This window comes from Ctenocephalides felis, unplaced genomic scaffold (assembly GCF_003426905.1).
Source record: "Ctenocephalides felis isolate EL2017-DRISC unplaced genomic scaffold, ASM342690v1 CF-g0.4_SCAFFOLD_02201, whole genome shotgun sequence".
Classification (NCBI taxonomy): Eukaryota; Metazoa; Arthropoda; class Insecta; order Siphonaptera; family Pulicidae; genus Ctenocephalides; species Ctenocephalides felis.
In genome coordinates, this window is record NW_020538355.1 from 35,445 (window position 1) to 62,862 (window position 27,418).

General features: G+C 33.6%; 2 protein-coding genes across 2 annotated transcripts; both read left to right on the forward strand.

The window, feature by feature from the left end:
• Positions 1 to 1,309: 1,309 nt before the first annotated feature.
• Positions 1,310 to 2,344, forward strand: LOC113380536 (histone-lysine N-methyltransferase SETMAR-like). The gene has a single exon (XM_026619731.1). It carries the CDS (start codon positions 1,310 to 1,312, stop codon positions 2,300 to 2,302), a length of 993 nt encoding a protein of 330 aa, XP_026475516.1. The 3' UTR covers positions 2,303 to 2,344.
• A 1,988-nt stretch (positions 2,345 to 4,332) lies between these two features.
• LOC113380537 (histone-lysine N-methyltransferase SETMAR-like) lies at positions 4,333 to 5,325 on the forward strand. The gene has a single exon (XM_026619732.1). The coding sequence runs from the start codon at positions 4,333 to 4,335 to the stop codon at positions 5,323 to 5,325; it is 993 nt and encodes a 330-aa protein (XP_026475517.1).
• The last annotated feature ends 22,093 nt before the right edge of the window (positions 5,326 to 27,418 follow it).

Genomic DNA, 27,418 nt, shown 5'->3' on the forward strand with positions numbered 1-27,418 from the left:
CTTCCATCGATCTTTAATTTGCTTCAACATAAAAACTACTGCATGATCTGCAAGTAAAAGCTTCCTGCCATTTGCCTGTTGTTCAAATCCTATTATATGATCCTTTTTCTGATCATATGATAAATCAGAAGATAAAGATTTCTCGTCGAACATTAATATACAATATTTGCTGCAAATATCTTTTTTGCGAGAGATAGCAGCTTCTAATGATTGTAAAAGCTTATCGTTAATTCCAACATGTAATGGGATATGCGACAGTAAATTTCTTAAAAGTTTGAAGACTCGGCAATATAAATATTTGCCTCCAGAAATAGCAGGTCTTTGGCGACTTTTTATAAAATGTCAATGCGAGAATTTTATCTTCAAATGTGAATTTTCTTCCATTCGGCTTATTTTTGTATGTTATATCAATTGGCATTTTATGACTTGCCCTCAAATTTAACGTCGCTGGAATACAAGAGAATTTTTCAGCACATTTGATGCTCTGCTGAAATTTGTCCCGTAAATTTGTATTTTGTTTATTAATTCTTTGCACCCCTGTATCAAAATTTTTGATGTGTCATACATTTTATGGACTCGGGGTGTCAAGGCATTGCTGCGTTTTTGTTTGACACTCTGCAATAGTTTGTTTTTAAAAATACAAGTAATTAATATTATTGTAATTTTCAAATGCATATACCATTGCGAGAAACTGGTGTTCTTTGTCGCTTAGGGGTGCTCGAATTTATTTCGAATTAAATTTATTAAAATAAAAAAAATTACTCAAAAAAATCTCACTGTGCATAATTACCTGTGACCGGAATCTCTCTTATATGACAACAGCTCCCTTATGTCTTCCTTCATTTCATTAATTTCATATGATAATTTGGATAGAGTGTTGATGCTACTATCTAACTTGTCCTCTGCGACATATATATTGAGACGAATGAATTTTTTTATTGGAATTTAAAAGATTTTAATAAATAGTTCAAATATATAAATTTTAAATAATGTACCAGTCTCCATATTGGGACTCTCCTCTACTTTTCCATGTTCAATTTCACACACACATATATATATATATATATATATATATATATATATATATATATATATATATATATTAGGGGGACCGGAAAGTAATGTCGTTTCTGCGCATGCCAATATTTGATTGTCATTTGTCAGCTCATTGTTTAGTTCAGAGGCGTACCAAAGACATTGTGAGACATAGTGATTTCTTTACTTATAGACATTTGAATTACAATTTTTTTTTTGTAATTTTGGGTAAAATGGCAGCCAAATACCAGAAGAGGTACACATCCGGCATTGCATGCTCTTTGAGTTTCGCAAGGGAAATAACGCAACAGTTGCTACCAAAAACATTTGCGATGTTTATCCAAATGCACTGGACATTCGTAAATGCCAAAAGTGGTTTTCCAAGTTCAAATCGGGTAATTTTGATCTTTCCGACTCGTATCGATCAGGAAGACCATTAGCGTTAGACAACGACGTGTTAAGGGCGGAAGTGGAAGCAAATCCGTGTCAGACGATCGAGGAATTGTCAAACAGTCCCAACCAACCTTGGTCGACCATCCAAGAACATTTGAAGCAGATTGGGAAAGTAAGCAGAGCAGGTGTTTGGGTCCCGCATAATCTGTCCGAACAGAATAAGGCTAACCGATCAATCACATGCAACTTATTGCTTCAACGACACAACACAGAAGCGTTTTTTGATCGCTTGATCACAGGAGATGAGAAATGGGTCCTGTATGATAACCCAAAACGCAAAAGGCAGTGGCTCTCTCCAAAAGAAAACCCTCGAAGTACTGCTAAGCCAGGTTTACACCCCAAAAAAGCGCTTTTGTGTGTTTGGTGGAGTATTCGCGGCATTGTTCATTTTGAATTATTGAAACCTGGACAAACTGTTACTGCAGACCTCTACAGAGAACAATTGCAGCGAGTAAATCAATCTTTAATTGAAAAGTGGGCAGCAATTGTCAACCGAAAAGGCGTCATTCTCCAACATGACAATGCAAGACCGCACTGCGCAAAGCGAACTCTAGAAAAAATTAATGAATTGGGGTGGGAGGTGCTGCCTCATCCACCATATTCGCCCGATGTTGCACCATCGGATTTCCACTTATTCCGAGCGCTGCAACACTTTTTAAGTGGCAAAACATTTGCAAATTTGGATGATATCCAAAATGCCATCTCTAGATATTTTGCCGAAAAACCAATTAATTTTTATCGATCAGGGATTGAAAATTTACTCACTGGATGGCAAAAGGTTATTGACAATGATGGGGAATACATCATTGATTAAAAATAAAGACTCGTTAAAAATGTATGTGTTTGTAGTTTAGCGTAAGAAAACGACATTACTTTCCGGTCCCCCTAATATATATATATATATATATATATATATATATATATATATATATATATCACTTCTGCAATAAATATTAACATGAATGTTTTGTTGAATGCTATGATATAAAGATATTAAATAATATACCTTTCTCTATATTGGGGCTATCCTCTATTTGTTCGTTTTTCTCCTGTTCACCATCAACACAGGATGTGAATTCTGCCATCGCTTCATATACTTTTATTAGTTTATAATTTGAAGATGTAGCTACACATCTCTTCGTGACAATTTTTGTATTTCACAGTATCAGGAAGGGGCTTACACCACTTAATCATTTTATGAACCTTCAATGGAGAATTATCTATTGGCCATAAATAGTTTGTTTTCTGGGCATTGAGAGCCCACGAACAAGGTATATGTCCACATTTATCCTCCTTATCGTAAATTATAACATCCTATGTAGGCTGCGTGTTTGGCGCGAACAATTTCATTATTTGTCCAAAATTCTACTGAAGATAAGTGAGACAATACCCTGATGACAAATTTTTTAATGGAAATCTTATCAAGGTAATACTTGCAATTAAAGTATTACCAGGTTGTAGTACTAGTGGTGCACCATGTAGAGAACTCAAAATCCAAAACATATCAATAGAATACTAGAATTGTAGAAGGCAACATCAAGTTATACATCTTGGATTTAAAGAATATGCAAATATTCTTATTTTCAAATTTTTTATTTCTATTTGGTAGAGTTTTGCATGCCAATCCACTACATAAAAAGCATAGATCGTGTTTTAGGTAAATCTAGAAAATTGTTAGAATGTGACATTTTTTTTAATTATTTTTTAAATCGTCCGAATGATATTTAGCTGTTTAGTTACGTGTGCTACTATGTTACATATAATTTTATTTGCTCATGAGTTTCTTATTAACCCTCTAACCCGAGTTTTTGATAGAGCCAGTAAAAAAAGTCAGAACAATTTTTTCTAGACTAATTTGACCATAACAAACACTTCTGTATCATTAGATTTTCATTTTGACTTACCGTTTAGCTACCAGGTACAAAAAGGTGAAGATTACTTCAAAGTAATCTTGACGGGTTCAGTGAAAAATTTGATACGGGTAGATATTTTTATTCTGTATGGTATTTATTGAAAAAAGTGAATGAAAGAACAATGGAATGTAGTAGAAATTAATTATTTTTTGTTATGATATTCTACGAAACAATTTTTGCCCTTAAAGCAACATAAAGCTATATTACATTTGGAGCAAATGCACATAGTTAGCGCCTTTGTTTTGTTTTGGGCACAGAGTTTGCACGTAACACGTTTTTCTGTCCATTGTGGCCAATGATCCATACAGTCAAAACGAGCGTCGTCCATATCCGGGATGGTTTGAGACAATCGCATGACAATATTCGCCGAAGCACCAAGATTTGGATGGCCATCCACGAGTTTGTTGTCTCCAGCACCATTGTAAACTTCGAACCGAACAGCTCCCTTATGTCTTCCTTCATTTCATTAATTTCATATGATAATTTGGATAGAGTGTTGATGCTACTATCTAACTTGTCCTCTGCGACATATATATTGAGACGAATGAATTTTTTTATTGGAATTTAAAAGATTTTAATAAATAGTTCAAATATATAAATTTTAAATAATGTACCAGTCTCCATATTGGGACTCCCTCTACTTTTCCATGTTCAATTTCACACATATATATATATATATATATATATATATATATATATATATATATATATATATATATATATATTAGGGGGACCGGAAAGTAATGTCGTTTCTGCGCATGCCAATATTTGATTGTCATTTGTCAGCTCATTGTTTAGTTCAGAGGCGTACCAAAGACATTGTGAGACATAGTGATTTCTTTACTTATAGACATTTGAATTACAATTTTTTTTTTGTAATTTTGGGTAAAATGGCAGCCAAATACCAGAAGAGGTACACATCCGGCATTGCATGCTCTTTGAGTTTCGCAAGGGAAATAACGCAACAGTTGCTACCAAAAACATTTGCGATGTTTATCCAAATGCACTGGACATTCGTAAATGCCAAAAGTGGTTTTCCAAGTTCAAATCGGGTAATTTTGATCTTTCCGACTCGTATCGATCAGGAAGACCATTAGCGTTAGACAACGACGTGTTAAGGGCGGAAGTGGAAGCAAATCCGTGTCAGACGATCGAGGAATTGTCAAACAGTCCCAACCAACCTTGGTCGACCATCCAAGAACATTTGAAGCAGATTGGGAAAGTAAGCAGAGCAGGTGTTTGGGTCCCGCATAATCTGTCCGAACAGAATAAGGCTAACCGATCAATCACATGCAACTTATTGCTTCAACGACACAACACAGAAGCGTTTTTTGATCGCTTGATCACAGGAGATGAGAAATGGGTCCTGTATGATAACCCAAAACGCAAAAGGCAGTGGCTCTCTCCAAAAGAAAACCCTCGAAGTACTGCTAAGCCAGGTTTACACCCCAAAAAAGCGCTTTTGTGTGTTTGGTGGAGTATTCGCGGCATTGTTCATTTTGAATTATTGAAACCTGGACAAACTGTTACTGCAGACCTCTACAGAGAACAATTGCAGCGAGTAAATCAATCTTTAATTGAAAAGTGGGCAGCAATTGTCAACCGAAAAGGCGTCATTCTCCAACATGACAATGCAAGACCGCACTGCGCAAAGCGAACTCTAGAAAAAATTAATGAATTGGGGTGGAAGGTGCTGCCTCATCCACCATATTCGCCCGATGTTGCACCATCGGATTTCCACTTATTCCGAGCGCTGCAACACTTTTTAAGTGGCAAAACATTTGCAAATTTGGATGATATCCAAAATGCCATCTCTAGATATTTTGCCGAAAAACCAATTAATTTTTATCGATCAGGGATTGAAAATTTACTCACTGGATGGCAAAAGGTTATTGACAATGATGGGGAATACATCATTGATTAAAAATAAAGACTCGTTGAAAATGTATGTGTTTGTAGTTTAGCGTAAGAAAACGACATTACTTTCCGGTCCCCCTAATATATATATATATATATATATATATATATATATATATATATCACTTCTGCAATAAATATTAACATGAATGTTTTGTTGAATGCTATGATATAAAGATATTAAATAATATACCTTTCTCTATATTGGGGCTATCCTCTATTTGTTCGTTTTTCTCCTGTTCACCATCAACACAGGATGTGAATTCTGCCCTCGCTTCATATACTTTTATTAGTTTATAATTTGAAGATGTAGCTACACATCTCTTCGTGACAATTTTTGTATTTCACAGTATCAGGAAGGGGCTTACACCACTTAATCATTTTATGAACCTTCAATGGAGAATTATCTATTGGCCATAAATAGTTTGTTTTCTGGGCATTGAGAGCCCACGAACAAGGTATATGTCCACATTTATCCTCCTTATCGTAAATTATAACATCCTATGTAGGCTGCGTGTTTGGCGCGAACAATTTCATTATTTGTCTAAAATTCTACTGAAGATAAGTGAGACATTACTCTGATGACAAATTTTTTAATGGAAATCTTATCAAGGTAATACTTGCAATTAAAGTATTACCAGGTTGTAGTACTAGTGGTGCACCATGTAGAGAACTCAAAATCCAAAACATTTCAATAGAATACTAGAATTGTAGAAGGCAACATCAAGTTATACATCTTGGATTTAAAGAATATGCAAATATTCTTATTTTCAATTTTTTTATTTCTATTTGGTAGAGTTTTGCATGCCAATCCACTACATAAAAAGCATAGATCGTGTTTTAGTAAATCTAGAAAATTGTTAGAATGTGACATTTTTTTTAATTATTTTTTAAATCGTCCGAATGATATTTAGCTGTTTAGTTACGTGTGTTACTATGTTACATATAATTTTATTTGCTCATGAGTTTCTTATTAAGCGATAATAAATCTAAAAAAAAAAACAAACGCGTTAGTAAATCAGTATGTAATGTATTGTAAATTTGTCGGTAGTTTTCTTGATTGTGATTTTTTTCGAAATCAATCAATGTTGTGATAATAAAACTAAATAATGTGTGATTTAGTCTTTGAATATGTAAAATTAGCTAAAATATATAGCAGTCATGAAGAAACTTTATTTGTTGAATGCTAACAAAACAAATTTGGAAATAAAATAAATAATTCAGAAAAGAAAATAAAATTAATAAGAAAATAATAGAAAATGTTAAGATAATAGATTATGGTAAAGGAGTATTATAAATGGAATGAAACATTATTTCGTACATAAAACGAGAGATAATGGCCGAATTGAAGTAAAAGCACTTTTATTGAGGTTCAACAATAACTAACGATAATATAATAACGAAATTGCGAATCTATTGGAACCAGAACAACTAAGTATTTTTGGAAGTGAAACAAAATAGTGAGCAATATGATTAATATTTACTATAATGACTCATTTATTTCAATATGACAGACGATATGAATATTTGAAGGGAGCATAGGTTTGCTTCTACGTAAAATAACATGAGCATATAACATGTCATGGAAGGAATTAACTTTGATTGAGACAAATGCATAACACGATTATTTAGTGTATAATACACGGTATATCATATACAATTTTGATTTCGATAGTGTCAGTAATTATGATTTATTTATATCACAATTTTCTTGGTCTATTTGTTGAAAAATCACACATGACAATGAAAAAGGAAGTTTGATTTATAATGATCATTGTGATGGCAATGATTTGATGGCTTTATTGTGCCAAACTATTTGAAACATCCAAATAGAAGTTAGTTCCAATCCAGCCAAAGACATTCATGTCTTTACGATTGTGAAGTACTCAAAGTAGTTTTCAACCAAATAGAAGAAACCGCCCTGGATTTACATTATTAATCAAATATCAAATTTGAAGCGGATGCAAAGTATGAATACTTCATACTTTATACTTCAACATTTTTTTAATTTAATTTTGGATCTATTTGGCTATTAGATTATTTTTCTTCGAGGATCAATACCGAATGCTAATAAAATGATATCTATAGTTCAGTCACAGAAGGAATTTTTACACATTTAATAATTTTGAGATATTTAGAAAATGTGCCATCACAATAAATAGTATTAGCTTGAAGATTCTTCATCGCCATGCATAATTAATCAGAAACAGTTTTAATTTGTACGGATTTCTTAATCATGGATCAAATGGTATAACTGACCTTAGTTTAGTCAAAGAAGGAAGTGACATCACAATAAATAATATTCGCTCAAAGGTTCAAATCAAGAGGATTGCTTTAATTTGTACGCAAATCGTAACCATGTATAAAATGCTATAATCCATTGGCAAACGAAGATATTTCAATACTTATATAAATTATTCAAGGTCGTGAAGATTGATTTGTCCAATTCAATTGTGATTGTAAAATCTTGGCACCTTCGACTGACTTAACTGATCTCTGGTAAAAGTTCTTCCAATCTTTACCAAATCACTTATGTATCTACTAAGTTTGTTAAATTGATATAAAAAGGAAATTGAAACATGTTATGCAGCCTGGATATTTAAGAAAAAGTAGTATAAAGTAAAATCGATTTGCACTCGAAATCGATATTAAAAATTTGTATTGATATTTGCAAATATTAAGAAATTCTTGAAGAGAATAATCATTTTTTAATGCAATAGGCTACATTTAACTAATTTTAAATATTCAACGATCAACACATGTAACTTGTAGGATAAACTGGTAAGATATAATAAAATTTTCTTTGTTTTTCACTAAACTTACAATTGGAAAACTACAAACGCTTGAATACATTTCTACAATACATTAAATGTGATAACTTTAAAATGAATGTAAAATTATATTGATCATTAATAATATAATTATAGTTACTAATAGCACATACTATCGCTATAATAAAAGTAAACCATGTTTCTTATAATTTTAGTTCCATTTTTTTATTTTGCCACTATATTAAAGCTATACATATTTAATTTAAGATTTATTTTTGAACATACAAGAGACTGCGTATTTTATAATTGGTTAAGTTTTTATTCCTTTACTAGAAACGAAAATACTTCATTTGTATTTTTTAGTTCCATATGCGTTTCAATGTTTGTTATGCTCAAATTTTCGATCCATATTTTATCTAAGTATGCTTTTTCATGTCGTTGCTTGTACCATGTACACTCAAGTTGAATATTTTATTTTTTATATATACGATTTTTAAATTTCGGAAAAAGGAATGTCTTCCACATGTGCACCACTTTTTTTTCAATTTCATTCGAATTTTTGGATAAAAATTTTTCTTTCATTTCACTATTGAATTCTTGGATAAAAAATCGGAGTCTGTCATGCGCTCTAACAAGGTAACCATCAGGTTTACTCTTCTGGGATTTTCATGAAATTTCGCATGGTTGTAGGGTTGATGGTCAAACCGAACACCTTTAAATATTAGAGTCCTATGGGAAGCGGTTTAATTAAAAAAATTAAATAAAAATTGATTAAAACTGCTAAAAACGCGCTAAGCGCTATGTCTACGCGCGTTGCGCTTTGTATCAATGTGTCGAGATAGTCGAGTGGTTTGCGGCGCTTACTCTCAACTTTTTGTTCGAGGCCTAGGCTCACAGTCGCCTAGGTACTACACAAATATCTGAAATTTATAAATAGTAGATATTTATGAAAGCATTCTGAAAATAAATACATTTGCATTGCATATTGATAAAATAAAATAAAACATTTTTTTTTATAAATGATATGTATTCAAACTAATATAATGTCAAACATAAATAAACTTCAGGGCTTACAATTTGCTAGATGATATTTATCATAAAAGCATGAAAAACATAAAAATATATTGCAGTGCGCACACTTTAAAAATGCTGCTGTGTTACATAAGAGCAAATTGTAAGCTCTGAAGTTTGATTTTATATTATTTTATATTATTATTTATTTATGTTTGATATTATATTAGTTTAAATACATAACATTTATAAAAAAAAATGTTTTATTTTATTTTATCAATATGCAATGCAAATGTATTTATTTTCAGAATGCTTTCATAAATATCTACTATTTATAAATTTCAGATATTTGTGTAGTACATGTAATAAATTAATAATATTTATTATAATATTAAACCAAATATAGAGGTAAAAATAAATTAAAAAAAAAATATTCTGGCGGGATTCGAACTGGCCTCGAACATAGATAAACAAGTATAAATAGATGGCAAACTGGACCGCTTTTCGATTATTTTAATTTTAATTTGCCGCTCCTGCTACAGAGGCGCGACGAGTGTAGCATGAAAATTTACCCCTAGGTTCAATTCTAGATAAATCCAAATGCCTCGAACAAAAAGTTGAGAGTAAGCGCCGCAAACCACTCGGCTATCTCGACACATTGATACAAAGCGCAACGCGCGTAGACATAGCGCTTAGCGCGTTTTTAGCAGTTTTAATCAATTTTTAACTTCCCGAAGGAGAAGTTTATGTTTTCATCAAAAAACCCGATTCGCTAATTTTATGTTTTCTCGACGTTTCAAGCCATTCTGAATCGAATGAGACCAAATTTGGAAAAAGTATGTGTGTGTGTGTGTGTGTGTGTGTGTGTGTGTGTGTGTGTGTGTGTGTGTGTGTGTGTATGTGAACAGATTTTTTGTCGTAAATCGACGTTTTCTCGAAAACGGCTGGGTCGATTTCAAAAATTTAAAAGCCATTCGATGTATCTTGACGAGAACTATTGTTTGTCAGTTTTGTGCGACGATCGGCCAAGCCGTTTCTTTATAAATGGCAGAAAAGTGAAAAATTTTTCGTCTACGTTTTAGCCCGCAATTCTGAATCGATTTTGAAAATTCAAAAACCGTTCGAAAGATATTGGTTGGGAATCGTGCTGATTAGTTTTTGGTAGAGATCGGCCGGGCCGTTTTCTTGTAATAAAGTTTTTAAAAAAAAAATTTCGACGATTTTTATGATTATTTTTTTGACGATAGATACCATAGTCTTCTAGATCATACTAAAATATTACGGCCCTACGACAACTGGTTCAGCTTTAAAAATTCGTCAAAGTTTGCAAAAATCAGTATGGTCTTTTTGGCATTTGTCAAAATTAGACTTTTGATCGACGTTTTCTCAAAAACGCCTAAACCGATTTTAGAAATTTAAAAGCCATTTGATGTATTTCGGTGAGGACTATCGTTTGTCAGTTTTGTGCAACGATCTGCCAAGCCGTTTCTTTGTAATTTGAAAAAAACTTTTCGTCCACATTTAAGCTCATCCTACCGAACGATTTTAAAAAATCAAAAACTGTTCGAAAGATATTAGTTGGGAATGATACTGATTAATTTTAGGTGAAAATCTACCGAGCCGTTTTCTTGTAATTAACTGTTGAAAAAAAGTGTTAAATTTTCGTCGACATTTAAGCTCATCCTACCGAACCGATTTTAAAATATCAAAAACTGTTCGAAAGATATTAGTTGGGAATGGTACTGATTAATTTTAGGTGAAAATCTACCGAGCCGTTTTCTTGTAATTAACTGTTGAAAAAAAGTGTTAAATTTTCGTCGACATTTAAGCTCATCCTACCGAACCGATTTTAAAATATCAAAAACTGTTCGAAAGATATTAGTTGGGAATGATACTGATTAATTTTAGGTGAAAATCTACCGAGCCGTTTTCTTGTAATTAACTGTTGAAAAAAAGTGTTAAATTTTCGTCGACATTTAAGCTCATCCTACCGAACCGATTTTAAAATATCAAAAACTGTTCGAAAGATATTAGTTGGGAATGATACTGATTAATTTTAGGTGAAAATCTACCGAGCCGTTTTCTTGTAATTAACTGTTGAAAAAAAGTGTTAAATTTTCGTCGACATTTAAGCTCATCCTACCGAACCGATTTTAAAATATCGAAAACTGTTCGAAAGATATTAGTTGGGAATGATACTGATTAATTTTAGGTGAAAATCCACCGAGCCGTTTTCTTGTAATTAACTGTTGAAAAAAAGTGTTAAATTTTCGTCGACATTTAAGCTCATCCTACCGAACCGATTTTAAAATATCAAAAACTGTTCGAAAGATATTAGTTGGGAATGGTACTGATTAATTTTAGGTGAAAATCTACAGAGCCGTTTTCTTGTAATTAACTGTTGAAAAAAAAATTTAAGCCGATTTTCATGGAAATTTTTTTGGCGATATACATCATGGTCTTATAGAACTTACTGTAATATTACGGCCTAACGACAAGTAGTTTAATTTTAAAAATTCGTCAAAGTTTGCTAAAATTATTATCGTTTTTTTTAAAGTAGGATTAATGAAGTATATTATTTACCCATTTTTTTGATTAAGTCGATTATTTACACATTTCGGGAAGTTCATGTAACTTGCCTCAAGGCTAAATACCAAACCAACTAGTTATTTAATTAAACCGCTTCCCATAGGACTCTAATATTTAAAGGTGTTCGGTTTGACCATCAACCCTACAACCATGCGAAGTTTCATGAAAATCCCAGAAGAGTAAACCTGATGGTTACCTTGTAAGTCTCACTATTGTATCTTGTATCTTGAAACCTCGTGGATTTAAGGATCTAGAAAAATGGAAGGCGACAGAGTTTAGATTTTTCATGCTATATGCAGTCCTAAAAACTTGCCCAGAACGCTATATAAAAATTTTCTTAACTTTCATGCTGCTATGAGAATTGTATTGCGATCCTTGCAACTACAGAAAATTAACTAAAGTTGTGTTTTTTTTTGATAAATTAGTCGCGGGCCTGCCAGTATTTATTTGGCACAGTTTTTACATTTACCTCAAGAACGATTGTTAACAATTGCAAAAAGTAGACTGAAAACGTTATCGAACTAATATCAAACACAACATTATTACTTTATATTTATAGTTATTTATTAATATTCATCGCTAATTCAATTATTAATAAGATAAATGTGAAAAATGTGCCAAATAAACACTGGCAGACCCGCGAATAATTTATTAAAAAAAAACACTACTTTCACTAGGTCGACCCAATATCAAACACAACATTATTACTTTATATTCATAGTTATTTATTAATATTCATCACTTATTTAGTTATTAATAAGATAAATGTAAAAACTGTGCCAAATAAACACTGGCAAGCCCGCGACTAATTTATCAAAAAAAAACACAACTTTCAGTATGTCGATCGTTTGGGTATTCTTCGAGAGAACCTCTAATTACTTTTTTTCAACTTTTCAATACAATAATTAATGAATATTCACTTTTTTCAACTTTTTAATACAATAATTGATAAATATTTGCAATGATTTGCACTATTTCAACATATCTTCGAACATATTTTGACACTGCAGATTATGTCGGTTAGTATCCATGTACTATGACATATGTAAAAATACTTGATTGTAGACTAAGGATTTTTATGTCAAACAAAGATAATGCGAAATAAATAAAATTTAATTGAATAAATTATTATATTGTAATCATTTTCATAAAAAAATTAGGTTTTAAATGTTGGCCACGCCTTCGCCGATAGGCCACGCCCACGAAACTGTCAAATACCTGGGCCTGCCAGTTGTGAGTCTGCCAATTATATACACGTAATTCTTGATACATAAGCAAACTAGTGCACTCGAATATATGTTTGCATATCACAATTGAACGTTTCAGCGACGTACAATTTATCATTCTTTAAAACACTGAGATAATATTGTTTTCGAAATTAATGTGGATGTTTCGAAGAGCCATTTCTATTTTGTTATCATGCCAGCCTTCGTATAAGGCGCTCCGACGGAACTGATGTTACCGGTATACATATTTTTTTTCGGTTTCTCTAGTGAAACGCATTCTTTTCAACATTTAAAATATTGCTTTGTCCAGCGGCCTGCAGCATTTGCGTCCTAAAAGCATGCTCTTTAATTTATTGATATTGATAACTTTCTATAAACATAGTTCAAAAATGACTCTCACATAGTATTGCACGAATTATTAATTTGGTGTTGAAAGCGATTGTATGCTTTTGAGTATTTTGAACTTTTGGATTAAATGCCCTTTTCCAGCTTCTTGATACATGCCATGAACAAAGTAAATGGTTGTTTGTCGAAGTCATGACAGATGACTATGCATTGTAATACGCAGGTGCATCATCAGACATAAAAGTTAAGGTGGCAATTTTTTTTTTTACTTTACTACTATTGAACTACAAATTTTCTCAAAAAATAATTTAAATACAGTCTTGTCTTGCCGATTGGTGAAACAAAATGCTACGGGATAACCTACCCCAAACTCACCAATCACAAGAAGAGTATGCAGGTTAAATCAATAAGAATTTGCTTCATGAGATCTATCTATGTTTTATCATGTCTATATTCATTTAAAATAGTAGCCTGCACTATAGTCATTATGACCATAAAAAGATCATCTTCTTCTAGTACATCATGTTCTACGTTTTATTATTATTATCTATATGGGTAGGGTATGGTAGCACTGCTTTGCATTTTATATTTCGAACATCTTTCTTGGTAAGTATTGAGCCCTCAATGGTAAAATTTCTTCATATGCTGCATTTTGAATACTGATGATAATTTTATTATCCGAAACTCCTGCTATAACTTAATAATAGTGGCGTATTTTCGAAATTTATTCTATAAATTGGGAACAATTTCCCTCATATCTTTCCATGATTCTATGGTGTTGCTTTCTATAGGCGTGACTGGTTTATTTAGATATAAATCTATTTCATCACGTCTTTTATTTCCTTTTTTTCTCTGACGCTATTTTTTATGTAACTGCCAAAAGTCGAAACTATCTGGCGTGGCATCAATATCTAAACTTGTAGTAGAACTGTTCAAACAAATTTGATTTCTCAATGCATTTATTGAATTTGAAGTAGCATTGGTGTTTTCTTTGCGATGTAGTGAAAAGAATCTATTGAAAAATTGATAAGAATAAATAATAATTAAGACACAATCACTATGAATCACTTACTTTCTATTCGTGTCAATCTTTCCATCAAAGCCTCTACATGCAAAGCCTCTGTCTGAGTGCCTTGATCAACAGTGTGTTGTTCTATAGTTATGGCCTGCTTCTTCCTTGCCATCTGCCGGTAATCTAAGATTGAATTAAATTTTGTGTCGGCTGCAAGAACATTAGTCAAATATATTCATTTTAATATGATACAAAAAATTTTATGAAAGTAACTATTTACAATAATCTTCCTTTTCCTGAATCTCATCTTCAAACACCCTTTTGGTCCTCTTAAGGTGACCCCTTCCTCGCGGCTCATCACTTTGAGAAGCTTCACTATGCCGTTGCCGCTCTTCTGGCTTTTTCATATGAAGCTAAGAATTCAAAGCAAATGAATATCACATTGGTATAATAAAAATGCTTCCTTTAAATTACTCAGTTTATTTTAAATGTTAATTGGTTCACGGTTCAGGAAGAAGATAGTTATTTTACATAGCTTTAACATAAACATAAATATAACATGGCGGATACATAGTTTGAGTAGGGGAAGAGTATTGCCAACGTCACTAATAGTAATGGCGGGACATTTGAATTACAAATATATATAACATTACATTTGACATTACATAAGAAAAAATGTGACAAACAATTTTGTCAATGCTCCGGGGCGATGCTTGCATCCAGATTATAATAATTAACATAACAAAATATTTGAGTGGACCGTATAATATATAGATAGATAATATAACAATTACTGAAAACTGAAATGAAAACATTTCTTACCAGTTATGTTAATCTAAAATGAAAATGACAATATTAATCATATAACAAACTATGCCTAATAAAACAAACCATAGTGCAACTGCAAAACTTAATACTAAATATATATACAAAGGAGATAATAGAAAATTATTAAGTAACAAAAAAATGCAATTAATTACAATGTAAAGGTACAATCTTTGTTATTGGACGTGTAATCCAGTAGGAGTTTTTACAATAACGACTCGTACCTTTTCATCACGTCCTGGTTTAGTTTCCAAAATTCGACCAGTAGGCCAATTCAAAGGCGGACTATTATCTTCCTTAATTAGTACTATGGAGTCAATTAAAATATTGGATCGAGCCTGAGACCATTTTGCCTCTTCTGCAAATTACTTAAATATTGTTTGGACCAAGATGTACAAAATTGGTTCCTCATCGCTGCCATTTGCATGAACAACTTTAAGATGGATTTGGAAGTGCTGTGATTGCTTCACCTATTAAAAAATGACCTGGACTTATATATATGAAACATCTCAGTTATCATCCGTGAATGATAACAATGGTCTGGAGTTCTGAATTGCCTCGATCTGTGCCAATACAGTGAGGTATTCTTCGTACGTGAAGTAATGCGATCCTAACACCCTACGAATATGGTGTTTCATTTGTTTAATGGAACCCTCCCATAACCTTCCGGAGTGAGGTGCATAAGACGGAGTAAATTTCCATGTTATTCCTAACTGAGATGCAGCTGTTACCAAACCTTGTCTAGTCATATCCAATTTAAAATACCTATATAACTCCTTCAACTCGTTGTTGGCTCCTACGAAATTCTTCCCATTGTCACTATGTATGATAGAACAACAACCCCTACGAAAAATGAACCGTCTCAACGCAGCTAAAAAGGCATCAGTTGAGAGGCTAGAAACTAATTCTATATGGATTGCCTTGGTCACCTTACATACAAATAACGAAATATAGGCCTTAACTCGAGGAGCCTTCCTTAAACGACTTGATCTCAACAATACTGGATCAGCAAAATCTACCCCAACTACCTTAAATGGGCGATGTTGAGTGATCCAATCTGTTGGGAGACTACCCATCAGTTGACTAGCAGCAGCCTTAAAACGAGCACACTTACAACAATTATGAATAATTTGCTTTAAGGCGTTACGACCATTAATTGGCCAATAATTCGCCTGTTAGTGTGAGCTGCCCTTCTAATTCTTCTAATTTTGACGCGGTTTAACTCGACCAGTACTCGGTCACATTACCGGAGTTTTAGATTTTGATAATACTCCTCCAGGGTGTTTTGCGTATAATCTGGAAAACGCAAATTCTTTCGGCATTACTAATCAGCATTGCCCGATTTCCTTTCTGTTGGTAATCTATTCTATCTATGCAAACGAACTTTAGTAATTTCAATTGCAACCAAGCATGCATTCGATTAAATTCTGAAACATCATCATCTAAATTATGATCTACCGGCATTATATCATCCGGGTTCATCAGGACTGGATAGTAAGGAACGTTTCTCCATCTACAGCCTGGAATTGGGTTTGACGCATAAAAGTTGCGTCTGATGTTTTGGATTGTTGCTCCATTGGTCAGACTAACAAACACCTCTCTTAAATTGTGGTATCTCACTTTTCCCGGCATTGGGATAATCTGATTCAACCTTACATTTCCCAGAACGGTTTGAGTCCCTGCATGCAACAGTCGCTCATGCTCTGACTTTAAAGTGTTTTTTGTGTAAAATAATGGGGTGTTTCTGGTCAAAAGAGATGTTTGCATGTTCCAATCTCTCAATCCACCTACACGCAACACGCCGTCAGCATCCCTAAATGGGTTTAACGATTTCAACTTCAGATTTGAGACCTTATCTGTCTCTAAATCTTCATCACTAGTTATAGAGAATGTTTCTAACTGGACCAAATAAAATATCCTACGTGTTGCAAACTGAATCTCAAATGCTGACAACGGATCACAAAGAGTTCTGCGCTTTTTCCTCCTTCTGAGACAATATGCGACAATCCTAACAAGCTTGCTAAACTTGGATATCCTATCTGCCAAAGACTTTAGAGCAATACCGATATCATCATCATCCTCAGTATTCGAAACAGCACAAAGTACCCGTCTTTCCGGCAGATTATCTATTGGTGGATCACAAAACCTATTTGGCCAATTTTCTCTGGTGCTACAAAGCCAAGATGGCCCGTGCAACCACAGATCACAGCTCAACAAATCATTAGCAATTCTAACACCTCTTGACACAATGTCTGCAGAGTTATCCTTGCTAGATACATGCTTCCACATAACTGCTGGAGTTAATTCTAAAATTTGCGACACTCTATTGAAAACAAACATTTTCAACTGTGAGGGTTCTGTACGCAGCCACGCAATAACAATACTAGAATCACTCCACAGAAATGATTCGTTAATCTTCACAACCCATTAGCCATAACATGCCTATATAATTTTGCCAATAACAACGCTGCTAACAATTCTAACCGAAGAAGTGTCACTTGTTTTAACGGAGCAACCTTTGATTTAGAACATATTAGATGGCAGGAAATACTACCATCTTCATTAGTCGCCCGTAAATAAATACAAGTTCCATAAGCTAGTAATGAAGCGTCCGCAAAATCGTGACACTCTATGCATACAGGAATCTGCTTGAAAAGACAACGCGGAACACACAAATCTTCCAAACACGAAAGATAATGTCTGAAATCGTTCCAGCTATCCTGTAATTCATCTGGCAGGGCGTCTTCCCAATCTAAATTGCATTTCCATAATTCCTGCATTATCAATTTCGCTGTTATGGTAATCGGAGAAATGAGTCGTCCAATAGGATCATATATTTTAGCTATGGTAGAAAGCACAGATCTTTTAGTGTCTGCAGAAGTGATAAAAATATTGGAATAAGAGATTTTGAAAATATCATCAACTTGATTCCTTGATAAATCTAATGTTTTTACAGTATTATTTTGTTCAGAAAAGTCTGTGGCTGACAAATTTTGTTGTTCCTTAGGAACATTACCTAACAACGAAAGACTATTACTTGACTACTTGTGTAACTGAAAACAACTTAGCTTCAACAGACTACAGACCTCCGATTTCAGCTGCCCTAGTTCCTGCTCTGACGATGCATCTGTAATTATGTCATCGACATAACAGTCCCTATCTAAAGTCTGCGAAGCTAGTGGATACTTGACAGAATTTTCTTCTGACAACATCTTTAGACAACGCATGGCCAAGTACGGTGCACATGAAGTGCCATATATAACTGTGTTCAACTTACAAATGTCAAGCCTTTTCTGAGGAGAATCTCTCCAAATAATTAATTGTGAATTAGCATCTGCATCCCTAACCTTAATTTGCCTATACATCTTAACAATGTCAGCGACAAAAACATACAAGTGACACCTGAAGCGAATCAAAATCGAAAACAAATCTTGTTGTAGTTTTGGACCTGTATGCATGACATTATTAAGCGACAAACCTGTGTAAGTTTTGCAAGAAGCATCAAAAACGACACGAATTTTATTAAAATTGCCATCCTTGAAAACCGAGTGATGATGTAAAAAATACTACATCAAAATCTTCTCCTGTAAGAGATGTAAGTTCGGCATGACCTAACTTTACATACTCATTAATAAAATTGGAGTAAGCTAAATTTAAGTCCTTATTTTTTATCAGCCTACGTTCCAAATTCAAAAAATGAGTTCTTGCCTGTGTGTAAGAATTTCTCAACTGATACTTCTTACCATCAATAAATGGTAAAGCAACTTCAAATTGGCCATTTCCTAAACGATGTACATTTGAAACAGTGTTCCTCACAAGCCTTATCTGAACCGGTAAGAGAATTGCTCAAAGAGATCTCCTTTATCTGCCAAAACTTAGCTAACTCCTCATGGAGATCTTCGTTAGAGATAAACCTGAATAAACACCAGACAACAACCAACCGAAGCGACTGTTCCTCAAAATTGTTAAGTTCTTCCCTAAGCGGATACAACACTGTTGCAGGATGTCAAAATATAGCTCGGCGCCCATCAACAAGTCTATTGGACCTGGAGTATTAAAATCTGGATCAGCTAATTGGACATGATCCGGGATTCTCCAGTGAGAATAATCAATAGATGAAGAAGGAAGATGTTGAGTAATATTATCAATAACTAGCCGGCCCGACAGACTTTGTCCTGTCAAAAAAAATTGTAATGTGGCGGTGTTTTGAGCCTACCTTTTTTCTATTCTTTGCAAAAAATTATCCTGAACAGAGCCGTCACCCTGGTAATAATAATTCGCTGTGAATTAAAAATAGTTAAATAAAACACTATAAGCATTTAAAAGTTTATGGCTGCCAATATAGCTTGATTAATAGAAATATATTTCTATGTTTATATAAATATATTCAAAATTAGTTTATCAAAAACTACACAAAATGTCATGACATAGATCATTGTTTTTTTACAAATTGCGTTGCCTACTCGATTAAAGAAGAAAAGGGCTGTTTTTAGGGTTTTCCCGGCAATTATTCGTTTTTTTCTCGCCGTAACAACCATTCTTGGCGCTTACCAACACATTTTGCGATCCATTTTTATAAATAAGAAGATAACACAATACAATTTGCGTTCAAAAGAAGTTAGTTTAGATTTAATTTTAATCTTAACAGACTTATTACAAGTCATACTCTGCCTTTGTAAAACATTTAAATTATGAAGTGAAGAATTAATTGGAAGCTGGAGACGCGAAGCCAGCGATTTAGTAATTAAATTTATTTGTGAGCCATTATCTAAAAGTGCACGCACGGAATGTCTTTTGCCATTTGCATCAAAAATAATTAAGGAAACAGCAGAAAGCAGAGTTTGAGGATTCGAATGCGTCATAAGAATATTACTATTGTTGATAGGGGAAACCTTTTCCTCGTGCAACAAAGAATTATGTGATTTCTGGCATATAGAGCAAGGATACTTATATTTGCACTTCGAAATGCCATGTCGCGAAGCTATACAGCGAATACAAAATGAATGCTTAGAGACTAGTTCCTTTCGCTTCTTGACATCCAAAGCTTTGAAATCAGCACATTGGAAAATGGCATGCTCTCCCTTGCAACAGATGCAAGGTTGAGAAGCCTTCTTCACAATTATGTTGACTGTCTTAGCTGAGGGCTCTTTACAAACAGAACTAGAATTCTCTAAAGCTACTACCCCTCATTTCAATAAAATTAAAAAAACTATTCAAACTTGGTAGTTCTGCTGACGTTTGAGATAAATTCCATGCAACTCTAGTGTTGTTATCCAACTTTTTCGACAACATGAACAAAAGAACGACATCCCAATACTTGACTGGTTCAAATAATGCAGTCAAAGCCTGAACTTGCTGTCTTGCATTAATGCTCTCAAATTTTTAAAAGAACCTTTACTAATAGGGGAAATTTTATCGATTGAGTTTAAGTGAGCATTAATGATTAAAAAACATATTATCATATGTTTTTAAAATGAGATTATAGGCTACTGTGTAATTTTCATTAGTTAATTTTAAAGAAGAAATAATGTTTGAAGCTGAACCAGTGAGAGTACCTCTTAAATAATGCAACTTCTGCACGTCAGACAATTTAGCATTTGTGTGAATCAATGAGTTGTACAGGTCAATAAACGCTGTCGATTCACTAAATTCACCACTAAATGTAGGCAACACTATGTCAGGCAACTTAACATCTACTGAACTATTAGAGACCCTAGTCGAATTCTTAGGAATATCCCTACCATCAATCAAAGTCTGAATCTCAGCCATCAAAGTTAATATAATTCTGAATATTCTAAAAATACCTTAGTGTACTTCCCTGGCTTCAACCTATTTAGCTCAATGTAATTTGTTTCCCACTCATGTGATCGCTCAACCAACTTTTGCTTCTGTGCAATCAACAGATTTATGTTATCATCCTCACGGAATCCTGCCACAAACTTTCTAATGGAATCAAAAGATGTCTTGATAATTTCGTGAACATCTTTCAGAGTATCGATGTCAGCCATTTTAAAGTTGTTCAAACAAATCTACAAATAAAAAATAATGAGAAAACCACAATAACAATGAAATATTAACTAGCTCTATAATAACATAAGATAAATATTAATCTGATATACAGTGTAAAAGAGAAAAGAAAAGTATACATATAATAATACTATAAAAAATATATAAACAGCTACTGGAAAATTTAAAGGATCTATCTGTACATAACACAGATGAACTAAAATATAATATAAAACAATATTATGGCATTTAATATAAAAATAAATCTTCTAATCAGCTTTGAGAATAAATACTTCACAGAGAACCACGCTAGGTGATCTCAAATATATAACCAAAATCCCACGTGGTCTGCGAGTTAGAAAGTTCCTCCTTTGACCTTGGCGTACTTCTGGAAAACACCGTAGTAATCGAAGCTGGATATAATGCAGCATCGTACAAATTGTCCTCCTCGTACAAATCGTCTGCCTCGAACAAACCTACCGCTTGTAGATTTTGTCCTCCTTGCAACTTAGCTTCGACGTGTTGTAACGCCAGCTAACCTCAAATACCTCGAGCAGCTTTTACTTCGCTCAACGAATTGTAATAAATAACGAAAGTCTCGTTTATAGGTTAATGACAAAGCACACATAATCTAGCAAGGATAAGCGCTGGTATAAATATATGTTATTCGGTGAGATGGACCAAAATATGGTCAAATAAAAATGCTTCCTTAAAATTACTCAGTTTATTTTATTGTTACTTGTTTCGCAATTCAGCAAGAAGAGAGTTATTTTACAGTTTCGACATGAACATAAATATAAGATGGCGGGTACATGGTTTGAGTAGGGGAGGGCTATTGCCAACATTACTAATAGTAATGGCGGGACATTTGAATTACAAATATATATCATTTATAATTATAATCATATATATATATATATATATATATATATATATATCATTTATAATTACCTCTGAACAATTTCTTGAACTGCTATGTTATATTTTAAGCTAAGCCATGAACATTGCATGGCGAGCTCATTTTTCATCAATCTCCTACACACATTTGCTATGTGTGCCTGTGCAGTTATGCCCCCAACTTTCATTACTAAGAGTTGCTAAAACAATAATGAAAAAAATAAGTGTGCATATATAAATATAAATATTACATACTAAACATATATACAGATATATATGTATCTACTATATTTATACTAGAGGAGACTTACAAATTCTGTACAAAACTCGGCATCATCTTTTAGACGCGATTCTAAATCATTTAACTCGTTCTCAGTGGCAGCATTAAGTCTATATTCTTGTGCAGTGACACATCAATTGCTTGATTTTGACGTGTCGTCAAAACCTGGCCATCTTGGATGTAGCGCATAATTACCGCTATTTGGGCATTCATGGCATCAACACTCTCAATTATTTTAGCATTAAATAATTATTAAATTATGTAAAAATATATATATACACACACACATATATATATATATATATATATATATATATATATATATATATATATATATATATATATATTAATATTGCATATATCATGGTCCGTAAATCATTATGCGTGGAGCTGGTACAAGTATTTGGGATTGGAGATCGCCTGGGTGATAAATTGTACTCCACCTCCGCAGCGTAGTTATATTGGGGTTCGGGAGCGTAGGTCTGTTGGGTCTCGGGAGCGTAGGTCTGTTGGGTCTCAGGAGCGTAGGTTTGTTGAGTCTCGGGAGCGTAGGTGTGTTGGGTCTTGGAAGCGTAGGTGTGTTGGGTCTTGGGAGCATTGTGTGTTGGGTCTTGAGAGCGTAGGTGTGTTGGGTCTCGGGAACGTAGGTGTGTTGGGTCTTGGAAGCGTAGGTGTGTTGGTTCTTGGAAGCGTAGGTGTGTTCGGTCTCGGGGCTGACCTCCGAAGTCAAAACTATTTTGCAAAATAGAATTTAATACATCATGATTCGGAACATTTACACAAAATTACTGCATTTTACATTTACCTCTAACTTTTGTTCCTAAATTTGATTCTAGGTACTGTAAGTTAAAACCATCCACACAATCTGATTCATATAGAGCAATATCTACATAGTGATGATTATATCATTATTTTAACATAATCGAATGTAATTTATGATTTATAATTTTACTCCTTTCTTACCTTCATCATACGACGTATATGATGCCTCTGATGTCCACACAACTTCCTCTCCTTCCTTTTACCGCGGCCCAACTTCATTAAGTTGGGTTAATTAGAATCTTTCATCTCCTGCATGTCTCCTCGCAGAGATGTAAGATTCTAGAACGAATATTTAGATGAAGCAGCCCTTAGGACTTCAATGCCAACTTAAAACTCATTCCTCACCATAGAATGCCTTAAAAACTACTGCTTCTTGGGTCCATGTTTTCCGATCTATGGACGCTTTTCTCTTAACCATCAATGTAATGTCTTTGTATCTAGGTGGCCACCAAACTTCCTTTATGGACCCATCATCGTTAATGATGAGCCACTCTTTAGGCACCTCGCAGGGGCTGCCAGCCATTAATACTACAGCATAATCCTTCATAATATTGAATGCAATACCAAAGTTTAATGACTACAAGAAAAAATCAAAATATTTGTTCAGGACGTCACCTCACAATGCATACAATAAGTGGTAAAGTCTGATTTCGGCCAAAATTTAACACGTGTTTGGGTACATGATTTTACACAAATAATCAAACTTTGCATTTGCATTAATGCATTAATGATTTTGCAGTGCAATAACTATTTTCAGAGAATTTTAGCCGAAATTAACTTAATTCAGTCCAAACATAACCCTCTGAATATATGGTTTATGAATTTTGAAACGTTTGTTACATTCTTTAGTCCAAATGGCATTGCTAAGTATTATTCACAGAGTCCTCAGGGTGTTATAATTGCTGTTTTTGAATGTTTTTCTCATCCATAGGAACCTGACGGTAAGTTTTGAATAAATCCAGTGCCGAGAAAATTTTCTTATCATGGAGTAATGGGAACACCGATCTTGAATAAGTGGTGGAGGATATTTGTTGGCATTTAATCTAAGAAAATCTCCACACCACCTGTATTTTTCATTTTTCTTTTGCGTCATGTGCACAGGACTTGCCCATTGGCTGCTTGACGGTCGAAGTATTCCTGTATTTAGTAGTTCTTGTTGCTGCTTTTCCCCAAAGATTTTTCCGAATCTAGCTGCAACTGGTGGTCCTGTAATAATGATTTATGTGCCAGGAGCGGTTCTTTGCATTTGAAGTTATTTGATGTTTAGTAGTGTCTATGTAGTTATTTAGTAAATTCTTATACTGATTGATTGTATTAATTAATGCTGGCGTTTGTCCATTTGAAGTTAGTCTTGTTATAGGATAAATTAATATGTTTCTTTGAGGTCAAACAGCAGGTTTATTAGCTCTGATGATTGCAGTTGATACATCAGCCGATGGCCATGTGAAATAACGTATAATATTAGGTCTAGTTCCACATGTTTTTGCTGCAAATAGTACTAATTCGTCCAATTCGTTAGCCACATCGATATTTGTTTGCTGGTAAATTTGATAATATGGATCCTGAATCTACAAGAAAATATTGAGCTCAGTACTTAAAGAATTTATATCACAATCTTCACAAGCTCCTGTGTTCAATGGTGGCTTTAGTTTTTCGGATTGAGTTTGCTACTGAACAGACATGGCCGTGTGCACTTGTTGCTCTTGTTTCCAAACCTTATGTGATAGTAGCAAACATGACTTCTTGACGGTGTTCTGGTTCTTGGTCTTCTGTGGAATTGGTTATATGGATTGGGTCTGGACTTTAACTGCTCTATTTCTTGTTGTTGTACTTGTTGTACAGGTTTCAGTTTCTGTATTTCTTTGAAAGCCAATGTGAGAATATTATTTAGCATATCTAGTTTATTGTCTATGGTGTCCTTGTGGTGGCCATGGCGTAGTTGGAACCACATACTTCCATGAGTTTTACAGCAAGATCAGCGATTGTGTTTAGGACCGATTTCTCAGTTATTACCAAATGGATTCTGATGTTGTGTGGATATGATCATCTCTATCATACAATAAAGGAAAAGTTCACAAATTTGATCAATTTAGAGTCAGGGCGGATACCAGCGCAATTTGTATTAGTAGACGTAAGTCTTTTACTTGGCTTTTTGGTTTGCTTACTAATTCATGTACTACAGGGTCATATTTTTCTATTAACTCAAAGTTTTCTCTGGAGCTTAATACATCACTATCCACGTTTGTTTAAAGTGTCACAAGAAGTCTTGAAATTACTTGACGCCAAAAAGATATTACTTTTATGATTACAGAATTATGCTCGTCATCGAGGTTCTATGTAGTCGCCACTGTTGACATGTACTATATGAATCAAGATGAATTTGTTGCTGGCTTTCAGAGCTTTCCAGTGTTTTTTTTTTTTTTACTGGACAGGTCTCTGATCTCTCTTTCAGATCAGTCGGTGTTGTGATCACCTTAATCCTACGGCACGCCTCGACCTGAAACTGTGTCATCCTTGTGGATTTGTTTCTAATCATGCACTATTCACTCGCAATGTAGTTTCGCTTGGCTGAGAGATTTTTTCTTCCGCGACGACTCTAATCTTGTGTTGATCTTCCTGTGATCCTTCGTTATCCGTTCCAGCTTCGTGGCTGGCGGCTCTTGCTTTTCAGTTTCGGCATGGACTTCAGTTTCTGAATGGTTTTCAGTTTCTTTCTGCTTCACAATTTTTGAATGCTCTTCTTCGCAATGACTCTGATATTGAACTGCTTTATTGTGAATTAAAATCGTGACATTAAAGCCATCTATTTTTAAAACTTTAAACGAATTCGTTTACATTGATAAAGGTTTTTTATATTTCCGCGTATATCTATAGATTCGTCTATCATGATATCTATTCAAATGTTTGAGGATATTATATTTTGATTGTAATACAACTCGATCGTAGGTGATTAATTATACCCAAAATATTAAATTGTACGTTGTGAAATATAAAAAAATAATAAGTATTGGTATGGCAAACAACCTGAAAGATAATGAAGAAAGAAAACAGCTCAGTAAAATATATTGTACATATATATATTATATATATATATATATATATATATATCGGCATACACCTCACTAGTATCATTGTCAATATTATATTCAACACCCTGCTTGTTGTTCCATTGTAGTAAATAATTGCAAATATATTTAATTAAAAACTTAAAATAAATCGACTCTATGATGACAACACAAGCACTGTTACTCAGTAAACGTACTACTACGACACCGGCTACTGCAACTGGATGTAGTGACGCATTACTACGTCGGCGGATAGCGAACAAATGACGTAGTACTACGTCAGCGGCCAGTAAAGATCCAACCTGAGAAAATTGTATTGGAATAACTCCTCGCTAAATAAACATCTCGTATCGTCTTCGTTTCGGGAAAGACGCAAAAATATCATCTTGATTAACTTCTACTTCTAAGCCTACGACTGGCGCATTCATTTCAATCAGCTTAAGTCTTAACAAACCTTTAAGAGTTCTAAGTAGAAGTGAACATTGAAATTTCCGGAAAACGAGAGTGAACTCTGAAAATCGTATTGTATCCATTTGGTAAAGGTATGAGCTTGTGTAGTTTAGAATTTTTTACCGCAATGAAAAAACTGTCGACATAAAAAGTAGCATTTCCTTGACTTTATTTGAAATATAGAGGATGAAAGGCATCTGATGTCATGCGGCTATAGAATTAGGTAATTGGCTGCGCATTTATCTGAGGAAAACACATGTGACGATGTATCCGCAACAATTTCAACACCAAAACTACTTAACTCTGGTATGGTTGCATGTGTGTAATAAATTATTTCAAGTTCATTTGTTTCATAATCTACAAATATATTATATGATTAATATTTCGTATTATATTCCTAAATAAAAGATGAAAAATAGAGCTATATTAGAAACATAGTTATCGATTATCAATTATATGCGAATATATGTTTATATTCATATATAATGCTTTTAAATTTAGATATTATTTGTTCTATACATTGTACATGCACATTTTATGTTTAATATTTTATATCATTAACATAAATAACTAACAAAATAATGAAAATATTATATAAGTGTATGGTTTTTATACCTATCATACTAATATGGAAGTGAATTAAGATACTTTTGATCATAATCGCTATCATTGTTTATAGAAACTGAGGTTTTTTCAGTGATAAATATTTTAGATAGTATTTCAGACGGGCGTATAATTTGCGATAAATATCTTGCATATGAAAAATAATATATAATAGCGTAAGTGTGAAAGCAGCAACCA